The following is a 15,624-nucleotide window of genomic DNA, read 5'->3' as shown; positions in this document are numbered from 1 at the left end:
CTCTGAAGTAGGAGGGTCCCCTTCCTGCCCCAGCATTCTGTGCTTCCTTGAGGTCCTGGAATCAGGAGCATTCCTTTGGGTACATTGATACAGACATCTTTGAAGACACTTAAACACCCACTTGGGACATCAGCTGGAGATTTCTCTTTAAAACTTATTTTCATGCTATAAATTTCCTTACAGCAAAAATAAGTATTAGGAAGGTCTTTTGCTATCTTAGCCACCAGCTTATCAATACTTCCAGCTTCCCCTGATGTTTTTTTTTTTTTTTTTTTAAAGATCCTGTCCTTTCAAATGTCTGAACTGCATTTATTTACTCAATACTCAGTCCTCTTGTTTCTCATCTGATGGTTTTCCACACTTGAAGAGTGGGCCCTCCCCACTGTTCCATCCTTAAGGGCCTGTCCCCTCCTCTTGACCTCCAGATGTGGTCACTGTCCTAGGACACAGTGCCACCCTCTCCTGCAGTCAGTCACAGGCAGTGGGAGCCTGTCAACTCTGAACAGAGTGTACAGAGAGGTCTGGTACTGTATGAGTAAATGACGAAAAAAATCCCAACTACAGATATACTGTAGGTGAAAAGAGAAAGGTCGACCTATGGCTGCTTCACTCAGGCCGGCACTCTTCCAGTGCGCCCCTGCCACTGCCCATCCCCATCCACCACCCATCCCCATCCACGACCCATTCCCATCCACCACCCATTCCCATCCACCTGGGAGCACTGCAAACTCCAGACGGCCACATCCTACCGAAAATTTTAAGATTTTAAAACTTCTCGGGTGATTCCAATGTGCAGCAAAACCTGAAAGCCAGGCCCCATTTAAGATGGAAAGAAAATGGTGGTATATTCAGTTACATCAATAAGGACTTCTAACATCGGAAAGCATTTCCAATTATGGGGAAAAGGTACTTCTGTGGAATAACCGCTCATGGAAATCAGAGAGATAAAGCAACATGAGGCTCTTTGACTCACGTGGTTATATCCAAAAAAAAAAACCCTTGAGTTAAAACACCCAAAGTTAAAAACATGATTACCCCTCACTTACCAACCCTCAGCTCAGCAGCACAGCGATCTGTGTTGTGTGGGATGCTGACCTTGGTGACCCTGTGGCTGACTGCAAGCTGCTCACATGCCCCAAGTACCATGTAGCATCTCACTAGTGTGGTCAAACCTTAAGACACAGTTTCTACTGGATGCATGTGGCTTTCACACCATCACAGAGCAAAAAAATATCCTAGGTCACATCAGCATCAGTCAGACGATGATGTCTGTATGTAATCTGCTCCAGGCGACAATGTCTCTGGTTTGACTGAAGTTTTACCCTGGCTTCTGTGAACTTCACGAAGAGCAGGACACTTCTCAGTAATCCTCTTGAGCCAGTAGTAAGTCTTGTTTTAGAAAAGGTTTTTTGCTGTTTGCTAGGTACTGCACAAAAATGGTAGTCTAGGGACTTGTCCACCCACCCTCCAATAGGAGGAAAGGGACATTCCATCCTTGTCACTTAACAGTGACCCATGGCATCATGGCCAGATGGTGGACTCTGGAAACTTCCTATTCATGCTGGAAGTAGAACTACCTTGGACTTAGCTCCAAGATATTAGGTAGGGGAAAAATTGTTTTTTATCCACTGTCGACGTCAATAAAACGTTAAACAAGTATATCTGTAGTTGGGATTTTTTTCGTCATTTACTCATACAGTACCAGACCTCTCTGTACACAAGAGATCTTTTCATCATGTAAGCACAAAAGCTAATTCCGAAAAGTGGAAAATAAAGAAAAGGCAGACTCAGTAAGTCTTTTTTTTTTTCCCCTGTCACCTCTTCCCATGTTCACCTCCTCACGTAGCCAGTAAAACGACACCATCATGGAGCATGAAGTCGGCCCCAGGAGGAGATGAGGGTTCAGTTCCATGAGAAAAGTTAGGAAAACTATTTCCAATGAGCTGGATTTACAATAGAGTGGAAGGTCTTCTGAATTGTGAGGATTCCTTCTAACCCTCAAGAATGCCCCAGAACGAAACATTACATTTAACTGGGGATACATAATATGTACTAAACTAGAAGACACACAAAGAAATGTGAAAGGGAAAATAAACTGTTTTAAAGGAAGACAGCCAGGGGTTAAGGACAACAGCAGCATGGCACACCACCTGTGTCTGTGTAACCACGACTTCCTTCCTTTCCCCCACTTTTGAGCCAATTGCTACAGAGCTTCAAATAATCACTACACGTTGGACTTGGTGTAAGCCCAACCTCCCCAGGAAATGACTTGATTCCCTCCAAAACTAGCTCTGGCCTCAGAATATTCTTCTCTCCCTACTATGATAGGCAGACTAACAAGATGTCCCTGTCTCCTGGTGTTCATGCCTTCATAAATTCTCCCCTTGAATGAGCTGGATTCAGTGATGACTTCTGCATAGAATAAAAAGTGGTGGGATAACACTTCCAAGATTAGATCATAGAAGACTGTGACTTCCATCTTGCTAGCAGACATTATTGCTGACTTTGACAAACCAAACTGCTACACTGCAGAGGACCACGTGGCAAGAAACTGAGAGTGACTTCCAGCCAACAGCCAGCAGCCTGTGAGGACTGCATCTTGACAACCAATGGGGTAATCTTGAAAGTGGACCCAGATGAATCCTATTCGCAGCCTTTGTAGAAGACCCTAAAGCAGGAGGCAGAACTGAAATGCCCAAATTTCTGATGCACAATAACTATGAGACGATGAAAAAGGTAAATGGAAAACAGGATCTCAGAAGCTATTGACTCTGTTTACTTATATTGTCTAAATTTTCCATAATGATCATGCATTGCTTTGAGATTAAAAAAAAAAAAGTTAGAAAAACTCATCTTCAAGATAAAGTATAGGAAAAAACAAAACCAACAGTAGTTAGAAAAGAATATGACATTTTATTTTCACTTATGGATGTACAGTACATGAATTAAGAAATAAAATCATTGCAGGGTTCTGAAATATTGATAGCTTATGACCTAACATACCAATAAGTCCATTCCCTGCAAAGCAGCCACATTAGCGGTTCAGATTTGGTCTTTGATGCAGTTGGTTTCACATCATTACTGTGAAATGCCCAGTAGCATTTGGATAATATATTACAGTAGACATGAGCTATGTGTCAATATTCCATCTTTGGAACAAATTATGCTTATTTACATGTTAGGAATAGGTGGCTCTATCTACTTACCCTACTGTGAGTTTTAATGACTGATTTTAAGCTACACAGCATTTTCCCAGCTATTATTTCTTTCAGAGTTTCTAAAAGCAACAATTCTTATTAATGTTTATAAAAGATTATGTTGAAAAAGATAATGCTAAAATAAAGGAGCTTTTAGAAATATTTAAGGACAACATAAGGAAAAAACCTGTACATATTTTCAAGCAAAACACTGAAATATTGTAGCAGTGTTTAATCGAATTATTTCAAAATAGTGGTAATTACACTACCTTACATACTATACTATTATCTAAACCTCATAATTACAATTTGAATATACAATCTGACTTACAATTACAACTATGCACAGCTTCTGAAGCATATTTTTCAGGTTTGTTTTTGCACAGGAATTGAAGTTGAAGTTGGTCCTTGATTTGGAGAACTATAACTACCTGGAAGCACTAAATTTTAGACACACTTATTGATAGCCAACAAAAAATGTGACAGAGAGAAAAGCAATAACATGCGTGGAAAAGCAGCTGTTGCCCCAAGTGCAATATCAGATCTAGCACGACACCCCCTCAGAGGCCTCTGGGTCTCAATGAATAACCCCCAAAGAAATCAAAATGTACAGGAGGAAGCAGCTGGCTAGTCAAGGGTATTTCCTACAATGGGGCAATCCTTAAAAAGTAGAGGCTTTGGACCTTTAGCATAAGAAAGAGACTTTCCATTCTTTGATTCCATTCACAACTGGTAAAGAAGACAGAAGTCTGTCTTGACCCTTCATTACACGTAAACTGCTGGTGCACTGCAGTAGCTCAAGCTGACTGAGGCCGAGGCAGCCCACCGGAAACTGAAGAACCCAGACCCCATCCTCCTCCACCTTCCTGTGAAGTCACAGACTATATCATGAAGCTATCTGATGTAAGTAAGAGACTTACATTTTATAGACATGGTAGAGTTAGCTCATTATTAAACTTTGAAGAAAAGTCCAAAGGTGAGGCAAAGTATCTTGCTAACGGTGACTGCACCTACAATGACAATAACAAAACAGCTAGAAAAATAATTTTACTGTTTTAAATAATGAAAGAAGCTAATTTTTAAAAATATATTAATCATCTGCAACAGCTGATTAACTTGACAATGAGTCGAGTCCTTCTTTTCTGTGAGCTGAATTCAGGTTATTTTTCAATTATAATATAGCTTCAAATTATAAATATAACCATCCCAACAGCAAAGAGATCATCAAGGCAGTAACATCTGATCAATTCTAAGTCATCATTCCACACAGAGCACAAGAGGTGCTTTTGGATAAAGGCTTTAAAAAGACAGCAGCTGATGTGGAAAGCGGGTCAGTAAAGACTCCAGTTCTGTATCATGGAATCTTCCAAGCCAAGCCGCTTTCCACAAACACAAATTCAGTCTATCTTTTCTTTCTGGACCAATCTAGGAGCATCAACAAAATCTTTGCCATTATAAAGAATAATAAAAAATGTTCCAATGCTTGCAACTCCCCAGAAAAGTACATAAGCCAGTGTTTCTGTCCAAGTGTCACCTGTTGATGAAAAAAAAAAAAAAGTTGATAAATAAAGTCACTCACTGAAATCAAATCCAGGAGTAAGGTGTCTAGTATGTCCTCACAACATTAAAGCTTATCAGCCCATCCTCAGGAAAAATGTATAAACCTCTTAATTAAGGTTTAAACCAGCAGTTCTCAAACTCTCATTAGTACTAGAATCTTCTGCAGGCCTTGATGAACTATCAACTCCTGGGCTCTAAGAATTTATACTTCTAACAAGTTCCCAGATGATGCTGATGCCACACTCTGAGAACCACTGGATTAAACTCTTTCACATTATATCTCACAAATGATAAATGATAATTCTGAGATTACAAACTTTAATACTATAAGAAACTACTAAAATACACATATTTATAAAATATGTTTCAGACATAGGATATATTCAAATATATAACACAAAACATAACAACATATTTTAATAATATTTAGCACAACTCTACTGGTGGCATTTTTCAAAGTCTGGAGTTCATGAAGGATATAGTAGCAAGCCAGTAGGCAAAGATCTATTTCATTTTACTCCTTGAACAGTTGAGCTTGGGGTCACTTCTCTCCTATAACTGTACTGGCCTCATCTGCAGACAGTGCAACACAAGCAGAGGCCAACAAGGAAGGCCAACATCTGGACTCTCCCCTTCCATGCTGGCAGAGTTTGTGCTGCGCTTGTTTTTCATGCCCTTGAAAACCACAGCAGGGGCTAGAGATCAGACACCATCAGCATGCCCAAATATGTCAAAGTTCATTATTTACAGCAATTAACTGACATGAGATGTTACCATCTACAGTACCCGATCTCGTTTTGCTAAATATACCCCAAAACTCGTATACTCATAATTTTCACAGCCCTAAGCTTAACAATTCTTGACAAAAGAAGAAAGGCAGCTGCTCAGAAGCTGTTGGACATTCCCCCAAAGAGTTCTCCTCTTCTGCAAGCTGAGCTCTTGGTGTTAACTTTCCCACTGCTCTCAAGGTTCTTTATGTAAAATGGCACACTAAACAAAACAAGACTGACTGACAGTGGAGTGGCTCCCAGGAAAAGGCTTCCAGTGGGCATTGTTTTTAAGAAAGAAGCCAGGATCTAGTGGGTGAATGAACCAGCCTTTGGTTGCTGGCTCTAGATCATTCTGTCCTCTTCCTTCTTGTCATAAAACCTGACATAAGACTTGTAGTGATGCCAGAGGTAATTCCTATGCCCTCAACCTATTTTTATCCTGTGAGCTAAGAATGGGTTTTGATTTTAAAGGGCTATAAAAACAAAAACAAAGAGTATATGACAGAGACAGCATGTAATCCATAAGGACAAAAATATTTACTATCTGGCTCTTTACAGAAAAAGCGTGTTAACTAGAGTGATAAACAGGATGGTTCCTTCCGCCTACCCATCACTCCAGTGGTGACAGTCTGCCATGTGTAACAGGAAGGGAACACAGAGATGAATAGGCACTGAGCCTCCCCCTCAAGAAACTGCCAGAAACAGCAGTGGAGGTGGGGATGGTAGTTGAATAAATCCTTAGTTCTGCATACATCTGAGGGCTTACTACATCTTCAATATTGGAAATGAAACAGTAAGACATATTCTCTGCCCTCAGAAAGTTGCTGATCTGGCTGGGCACAGTGGCACATGCCTGTAATCCCAGAGGCCAGGAGGCTGAGGCAAGAGGATTGTGAGTTCAAAGCCAGCCTCAGCAACTCAGTGAGACCCTGTCTCTAAATAAAATACAAAAAAGGGCCGGGGATGTGCTTCAGTAGTTAACAGCCCCTGGTTTAATTTCCAGTACCAAAAAAAAAAAAAAAAAGTTGCTGACCCAATGAAAAAGACAAACAAGTATACATATGATTGCCATAAAGAAATACACACTGGTTCTGCCCAACACTCTAAAGAGGGATTTTACCTCTAGAGTAAAACCCTAGGTATTTATGAGTTCAAAGAGGACAGTGCTGGAAGAGAGGTATTGAGAGTGCTATGGAAATCCAGAGAAGGAAAGATAACTTCTGTGGAGGTCTCAGGGACACTGTCAGAGGGGGCATCTGAGTGGTGCCCAAGTAAATGGGATTCAGACAGACAAACAAGGCTGGAGGCCGACAACTGAAGGGGCCTCTCTTCCCAGAGTGCCTGAACTTGTGCCTTAGAGGTATGACATACCAAAGTCGGATTCAGCCCAAAGCACAAGTACATAATGCAAGCCTTTCACTTAAGCTTAAATGATTATTAACATGAGAAAATACTAAGCACAAAAGAAAAAGAAAACAAAGACCTTTCAGTTCAGATTCTTAGGTAATTTTACTCCTAATCTTTTAAAATTTAATGGTAAGTAATATCTTTAATCTATTAATAATGTTTATTTGTCCAATGATAAGTGCCTGGTTCAATAATTATACAACCACAAATGAAGCCATTAAAAGTGAAGAACATGAGAATACTCCTATTGCTCAGTGCAAAAATAAGATTACAAAAATGCATACTATCTCTCTTACAAAAAATATTCACATATTTATAAAGATAAAACATCAAGCCAGGCATGGTGGCACATGCCTATAATCCCAACAATTTGGGAGGTTAAAGCAGGAGGATTATAAGTTTGAGGCCTGCCTCAGCAACTTAGTGAGACCCTGTCTCAAAATAAAAAATTAAAAGGGTTGGGGATGTAGCTCAGTGGTAAAATACCCTTATATTCAATCCCCAGTATCAAAAGAAAAACACAAAAAATAAAACATCAAAATGTTGAGTGGTTAACTTCTCTCTGGAAGGCAGGATAATATTTTTCTTTTTTTTACCTAACTATTTTCTATACTTATTATGTATTACTTTGGTAATAAGAAAAGTTATCAAAATCTTAAGGATAAAACCAAACAGGACTGGCGATATAGCTCAATGGTAGAATGTATGGGTGAGGCTCTGGGTTCAATTCCCAGTACTACATATAATAAAAAACAAAAATAAAAAATTACACGGGCTGAGGGTGTATCTCAGTGGTAGAACATTTGCCTAGCCATTCGCAAAGCACTGGGTTTGACCCCTAGCACCACAAAAACAAACAAAACTGAATTAATTTAAACTACCATATATTTTTTCTTCTTATAACATCAAAACAACTAGTCTCATCTACTCCATTCTCCTTCAATTTAAAAAGGTAAACATTAAATGTTGAATGAACTAAAAAATTCAAGATGTATAAGTTCAACATTCTAAGAAATAAAAAATATAAGAATATAAAATAAGAACAGACTTACCAGCCATAAGCAAACAGATAATGCACATCGAAAAGGCAACAACCATAATAATAGGCAACTGGAAAAGATAATAGAAAGAGACACCGTCATTCAAGGTTTGCAACATCAGTTGTGCTTGTTTTGCTTGGAAAAAGAATAAAACTCTTTTGCAGGCTGATAATACATAATATCTTTCTTTTTTTAAACAGACCCCTTATTTAGGGGTTCAATCACAACTCCAAGGCAACATTGGTTGTTACAAAATCAGTGGAAGCATATCTCTGCTCCAAATGAAGGCATGCCAAGCAGAAGGAAGTCTCCCAAATGAGAATCTAGGTTACCAGGCCTCCCCTCCATCCCAGGGTACTTTGCCCAATAGCATGAGAGGCTCTTGCAAAGTTTGGCAAACAGAGGTAAAAAACAAGAGAAGTGCTAAAAGCGTACTTTGCCTTCCATTGTTACAAGTTTGTATCTCTGGCAATTCCTCAGTTCTAAGAGGACTACAGTCTTCCTGAACAAGGAATCCTCCACATTCCTTTGCTTATGTGTTCCCACATAAAATGGATGTGCAAGGGAGTATCAGGGAAAGAAAACAAATGCTCAATTACTTTACTTTGCACTGTAATCTTCTCTTTAGGGAATCCTAAGTATTTATATTCCATTTAGAATGATAGCATGCACTGTTTTTAGTCAAGGGGAATTGGTACCATCTACCCTTCAGAAACAATGCTTTAAAAACTTGAAAAACATAAAAGTTGCTTACAGCCAGGAATTTCCAGTCCTTTGGAACACTTAAAGGACTATGAGACTCTAATTCATCCACTGAATAGTTCCCAAGAAATAAGTCTATGGAATCCTAGAATAGAGAGAAGGAAATTAGAAACTTCCCAAACTCAATGTGATATTATTATTATTTTATTATTATTATTGGGTAATAATGCAAAACTACTACCATCCAATGAACAAAGAAAGCATCAACTAGAAACTTACTTGTCTAAATCCATCAGAAAAGTTGTTCTTGTAATATCGTTTGAGTGAATTCCAACCATCCATTATGAGTCCCAACTGAGTTCTCTTCCCAGTTCTGGTTATAAAAGGTCAGTTTTAAATTACATACTTACACACTAAATTCTTACACTGCTTTAAGGTCATATGTCATGAAACCAAGTGAGTTACAAATATGTTAAAACTCATTACTGAAAATATAGAAATTTCACAAAGAAGTCACTAGCAAGTCTAAGAAATACATACAGTTGTACCTCAGTATCCACGGGGGATCCCAGCAGATATCAAAGTCTGCAGATGCTCAAGTTCTTTATATAAAAAGGCATAGTATTTGCATATGCCCTACATACATCCTTCCCTACACTTTAAGTCATTTCTGGATAAATAAATAGTTGTTATACTACATTGTCTAGGGAATAATGACAAGGAAAAAAAGTCTGAACATGCTCAGAACTTTTTTTTTCCTATTTTCAATCTGTGGTTGGTTGAATTCACATATTTAGAACCCGTGGATATAGAAGACCAACTGAATTCTTTTCCTAAAATATCACTAAAGTAGGCACAAGAAGGAACAGTCCCAGCTGCAAAAACAAGAAATATGAAGACAGTCCTACAGCCCAGGTGAAGTGGTATGAAACAGCAAAGAGACTAGAAACTGCATTTTGCTCCCAGGGAAAACATGCACTACAGCAGAAAAGACCCAAATGCATTTGTAATGTATTCGAAATGTTATAACTCCTCACCATCAAGTGCGGTCCCTGAAAGCAGCATCAACATCACCTGGAAGCTTTTTAGAGCTACAACTCTCAGGCACACCTCAGATTTGCAGAATCAGGTGAGTGATTCGAGTGCACGATGAAGGCTGAGAAGCACTGCAGAGCTGTGTTCTCAACACACCCTGTGCATCAGAATCCTCCAGGGAGGCTAAGAACCTACCAGTGTTTGGGCCTTATCTCCCATTAACCCCGACACAACAGGTGCCAAAGTGAGTACTAGGTACTGGTGTTTGGCTGCTGTAGCTGCCGTTCCCCAAAAGTTTCCCACAGGACTCTAAAAGTCACCAGGACTATGATGAGCAATGCCATTTCAGAAGTGCGGCTTACCTGGTAAAGTCAGTCTTCAAGGCACCGGTTCCTGCATATTGTTTGGCACAAGCATTTGCGTTGTCAGCCCAGGCTGTGACAAAAAGTACAAAGCAGCTGATATGATAAAAGTGACAACCAAATCTCTGAATCCAAAACATTTATTTTGAAATTTGAGCAACTGTGACTCAATTAAAGAAATTACTTGCCATTTTTATAAATCTTCTCAAATTCATCTTGTTCTTCAAGCTTTTGTCCCACGTGCAAAACGCCTAGTCTCTAGAATAAGAACCACACCCGTATTTATGTGGAATAGATTTCAGCAGACATAAGATTTAAGAAGAAAAGGCAGAGACAGTCTTGAAATCCTATCAAATGGATCCTGGCTGTTGGTTGTAAGACAGAGAAGCATCCCAAGTACCAGAAACCTTTCTCAGCCAGGGCAAACTGCAAAGACTCTCTTGGGGGCTCCTTTGAGCCCCAGAATCACAGAGAAAGTAGCAGGAGCATATTCAAGGAGAAGGGCATGAGTAAGACTGAAAGCTGCTGTAGGATCTGAGCCACTACTTCCTCCTTCCCTCCCATTCTAACCTTCTACTGCTTTACTCCTCTGCCCTCTCCTAGTTCACCATCCCCAGACGCTTTCACTCCGGACTCACTATAGCCTACCCTCTATTCCAGGCACATGTGAGAACCTGATAAATGCTACACATCTACCATCCCCAAACCATAGGAGTCAGTGGGTTCTTGAATCCCCTCTATGGACTCCTCTGTGACGTCCACTGACCACAGATTAGGAAGTCCTGCCGTGGCCTTGGTCTCAGGCCACCAACTCTCTGGGAACCACCATCTTTTTTTCTTACCTCAAATGATAGCTCACTACCTCTCACCGAGAATGGATCACTCTACCCTCAGACACATCAGGAGCCACCCTCAATGGCTTATAGCTGGTAAAAACACTGCCTTCAGTGGAAGGAGGAAAGCACAACTGGAGAGCCCCCACAATAATGTAATGCTGCTAGAGAAACTCCTACCAACACAGTCCTGAAGGTTTGTCAGGTTTAGAACGTAAAAGACTTAAGGCTGAAGAATCTATTTAAATAGGTTTTGGTAAATCAGCCATGGACCCAAACCATTCCTAACACTGTTTCTACCGAAAATTTTCATAAGGACAAGGACATAGTACAATACAAATTAGAGACTTCCTAAATAGGGAACTCACTCCTATGACATGTGTTACTGTAGGATTCAAGAATCATTCATTCTAAAGGAGGTATTTTACCTTCATAATTTCCTCCTGGGTATCATATAATAGTCAGAAATAAAACTGAATACATACTAACTACCTAGGCAGGAAATCATTTGGGATAAACTTTGTCCCACCCAACAAATGCCAATGTTATTTAGAAACCTGGGTGCTACAAATTTTTAATTGCAAATATAACAGAAAAAGAAATTTTTATCTATTTTTCACATTAGTATAATCTTAGTGGTAAAGCAAAATTGTATCAGAAACTTTTTGGCCAAGAGTTAATATCCCTTGCTAGTAATACAAGAGATGCAAATGAGAACAACTTGGAAGAACTACTTTGTAGAATTAAGAGAGAGAGAAAAAAAAGTTGTTTTAAATAAAACTAGCTAACACTGGCACAAGTTCAATGAAATGAATTCACTTATTTATTGCTGACATCAGCTTAATCCAGTAATTTCACTTCTTGGAACTAACCCAAAGGAAATAGTTTAAGTTGACAATAATAACAAGAACAGATATATTTTCTTCAGTGTTTTTTAAAAGCCAAAAATATAGCAACTTAACTGGCTTAGTAAATACTAAAGGAAAACAGTAATATTAAAAATTGTGCATATATATATATATATATATATATATATATATACATACACACACACACACACACTGACAACCATTATAGAAAATGTGCACACCAGTGAGGGCAAGACACAAACATTAAAAGTTTAGTTTAGAGTGAGGGTAATGTGAATCATTATTTGGGGTTTTCAAAAATGAAGGTTCTTTAAATTTTCTGTTATATTGTTTTTCAATAAGAGAGGGAAAAAAAGAAAAAAAGAATTCACACCTGAAGCTGGGCCTGAAGAGACCGACGAGCTAACAAACTCTGGATCACATTGGTTCTATCTAGACAATCCATGCAATTGCTGCGGAACACGCCTTCCTGGTTTGCCACCACTTTGCCGGCAGAGTCTACTAGAAAATAACTAAAACATATTTGTATAAACACTCTCATACCAAAGTAGGTCAAATCTACTAATGGTATAACTGTTTTAGAACATGGGTCTCATTTCAGTGACATTACTAAAAGTTATGAATTAAAAAGTCTGACAGGAATGCATGGTCAGGCATATTTCATTATTCTAGATCAAATAGCAGTTTGAATGGCCGAGGCCACACAGCACCCTATCCAAAAAAGATGTGCACATCAGAGGTCACTACATCTAAGAGAAGTGAAAAAGTAGACTTGGGAGTATTATATAGATTGCTATGCACATCACTCATTTTTCCCAAGGTCAGAAGAGGTTCCTTTAACATTATTATTTCAACTAAGTCCCTTTATATCAGGGTTTCATGGTCCCTGTATAATCCATATCAGACTCCACTGGGTTTCTGGTTAAAAGTAAAAATTCCTGCTTTTTAGATCAACTGAATCAGAATCTATGAAGCAAGGGTGGATCTACATACTATATAGGCATTTTTTTCTTCTTTTTAAATGGATAACATGCAAATAGTACAAAATATAAAAAGTATAATCAAGTATGATTTGAAAAATTTACTTCCCTTTCTCTATTTAACTACCCAGATAGGAATTCAAAAATCTGACAACACTCAGTGTGATGGTTAAGAAAAGGGAGTCTGGCAGTAAATAATCTGTTTGCTAGCCTTAGCACCACAGCAAATACCTAATTTTGTAACTTCAAATAATGTATTTTTATCCACAAAATGGAGGCAATAGTACCTTCAATTAGACTGCTTTAAAGTTTGAATGAGATAATTCATAACACACGCACACACACACAAAAGTATTTATCAGAGTGTATGAGGCATAGCATGAACACTAGATGATATTAATGTATTGAAATTATTCTCCAAAACTCGAAAGAAGGGAGGAGATACAATAAATAGAGGGCTACATAGAAATCATGGTCTTAGTAATAAAGACCTAAAAGGTGTTTAAATCTACATGAGATTCATGGAGGACTAGTGAGGCAGATTTAGAGTTAGCACACATGTATACATATGCATGAGTGTGTGTGTGTGTGTGTGTGTGTATGTGTGTGTCTATGTTGTGTGTGTGATGGCACCCCATTAGTACTTAAGAAATAAATGCTAGATTTTTGTAAATATTATTTTGTAAACCCTACAATAAATCTATGAGGTAGGTGTCCTTAGCTCCACTTTACAAACAGAAAAACCAAAGTTTAAAGATATCTAACAGGTGCCTAGGTCACAAGGCTAATGAGAGACAAACTGAGATTTAAACCAAGACAAATCAGACCTGAAAGCCCAGATTCTTTCTAGTATCACAAAAGCCTCTGGAAAAAAAGTTATCTTGAGAGGTCATCTGAAAGTCACTGGTAAAATCTACTACTGTCTCAGTGGCACAGTGAATGGCAATGGATATGGATTCTGGTATAATCCTCCTACTTTCTTACTTTCTTGTATAACAGCAATTAATGGGTGAACCCAAGGAACCACCCCTCACCCACCAATAAGATGCCAGGCCCAGCCAATGTTTTCACTGATCTCTAATAGCCCAACAACAATACAGGTCAATCTCCCTACATCAGCAATATTTGTGACAAAAATCTCACAGAAAAAAAAAAAGTAGAACTATTTTTGATTACTTAATATACATAAAAATATATTTTAAAAAACCAAGGGCTAGGGATGCAGCTCAGTGATAGAGCACTTGCCAAGCATGCACAAAGCCCTAGGTCCCATCTCCAGCACTGCAGTAACAATAACAACAACAAAACAAAAAAGAAACTGAGAAAAAGTCTATCAGCAGTTTTATTATATGCCTGTGTAGTTAAAATTAAAAGGCATATCTGAGTCTAGAACTATCACACAGAGGCAGAATAAAATGATAGAATGATTTATAGATTCCTTCTTCTACCTTTAAAATAAGTGAAGACAGACATATGCATAGAATACAGTAAATCTGTGAACCAACATGATAAATAATATAGTAAATGCATACAGAAAGTACCACAAATATATTCAGACCTTTATTAATCCTACTCTTGAGAATTTGGGAAGGGGGGATTTAACAGAAGTAAAAATCTATATATACATGTAACCCAAGTGGCACACTGTAGCTTGCTCAGGATAGGAGAAAAGGAAATGAACTGGATGTTTAATGTAAAGGAAAACATTTGTTTCAAATCATGTTAGACCTAACGGAATACAGAAAAGCCACTAACACTAACATTAAAAAGTCTATGCAGACTAATAATCAAAAAAACTATGATGGAATGTTTAGTGAAAACAACTGAATATAGAACAGTGGTAAACCAGATCAGTTATGTGAAAACTTGTAAATGTGTTGAAGATAATTTATAGTATGAATATATCCAAATGGGTCATTTTTAAGAATTTAGGAATAGTTTTAAATCATCAATTCTCATCTTTCCAATAAAAAATTTAAACAATAAAATAATACACTCAAGGACCAAAATAAAATAGTATACAAAGCACTGACAACTAAGGAAACTTCCTTTGTAAGTCTACTAGATATTATATAATAAATGATTGATATTATATATATGTATATATACACATACATTCATTCCTTTTACCTCCACAAGGAAACAATATAGCTTACCTTAATTCATCTTGAATTTCTGCTACCTGATCCAATAAAATACTTAGACGATCCCATCTCATATTTTTACATTCCTTATGGAAGTCAAAGGCAATGTATCTAGCAAAAGGAAAGATTCAGATATTGATAAGAAATCATTCAATTTCCTTCTAAGCAGGCATAATGTTTTAGTAAAGCAAAATGAAAGTGCTACTAGAAAGTGCTACTGTACAACACTGGACCTCTCGTCAACAATACTGTATTGTACACTTAAAATTTTTGTTAAAGTAGTTCTCATATTAAGTGTTCCTACCATAATAAAATGAAATTAGAAAAAAAAGAAAACCAACAAACCAAAAGAATCTATATAGCTCACTAGCATCTAAACATACTTGGATTCTTAGGCTTGTACCCTTGTTTTAAATCAGTTATGTCTTCCAAGAATGAGTTACAGAGTTATATTCTGATGATTAATTATTTTAAACATATTATTTTACTCTGAACCCAATGGTTGAGCAGTTTTACTTCTCTCCAAGTTCTAGGAAGAAACCCTTAGAGATACTTCACCTCACACATCTAGGTATTTTTCATCCAGTTTCCAAAAGAATAACTTTCCACTGCTAAATGAGTCCTAGTAGTCTTCATAAGTGTGGCCATACGACTTTTCTTTTTCTGGCCATATTCATCCACTTGCTTCACTCATTGTAATAACTGGCTTAACAACTAAAAGGTTT

General features: G+C 37.9%; 1 protein-coding gene across 1 annotated transcript in view; it reads right to left on the bottom strand.

The window, feature by feature from the left end:
* Nucleotides 1-2,893: 2,893 nt before the first annotated feature.
* Sacm1l (SAC1 like phosphatidylinositide phosphatase) overlaps nt 2,894-15,624 on the bottom strand; it is a 55,552-nt gene continuing 42,821 nt past the window's right edge. The window contains exons 13-20 of the mRNA XM_046437743.2: nt 14,912-15,010; nt 12,149-12,287; nt 10,262-10,331; nt 10,074-10,146; nt 8,956-9,049; nt 8,729-8,821; nt 7,987-8,044; nt 2,894-4,731 (exon numbers count right to left, since the gene is read on the bottom strand). Of these exons, the coding sequence (XP_046293699.1) occupies nt 4,595-4,731; nt 7,987-8,044; nt 8,729-8,821; nt 8,956-9,049; nt 10,074-10,146; nt 10,262-10,331; nt 12,149-12,287; nt 14,912-15,010 (763 nt within the window). The 3' untranslated portion in view covers nt 2,894-4,594. The remainder of the gene's footprint in view (nt 4,732-7,986; nt 8,045-8,728; nt 8,822-8,955; nt 9,050-10,073; nt 10,147-10,261; nt 10,332-12,148; nt 12,288-14,911; nt 15,011-15,624) is intronic.

This window comes from Marmota monax, unplaced genomic scaffold (assembly GCF_021218885.2).
Source record: "Marmota monax isolate L192 unplaced genomic scaffold, Marmota_monax_Labrador192_F-V1.1 WCK01_AAM20220418_F8-fsc00021, whole genome shotgun sequence".
NCBI classification, from domain to species: Eukaryota; Metazoa; Chordata; class Mammalia; order Rodentia; family Sciuridae; genus Marmota; species Marmota monax.
The sequence above is the reverse complement of the archived record's forward strand: the minus strand, read 5'-3'. Positions and strand labels throughout refer to the sequence as shown.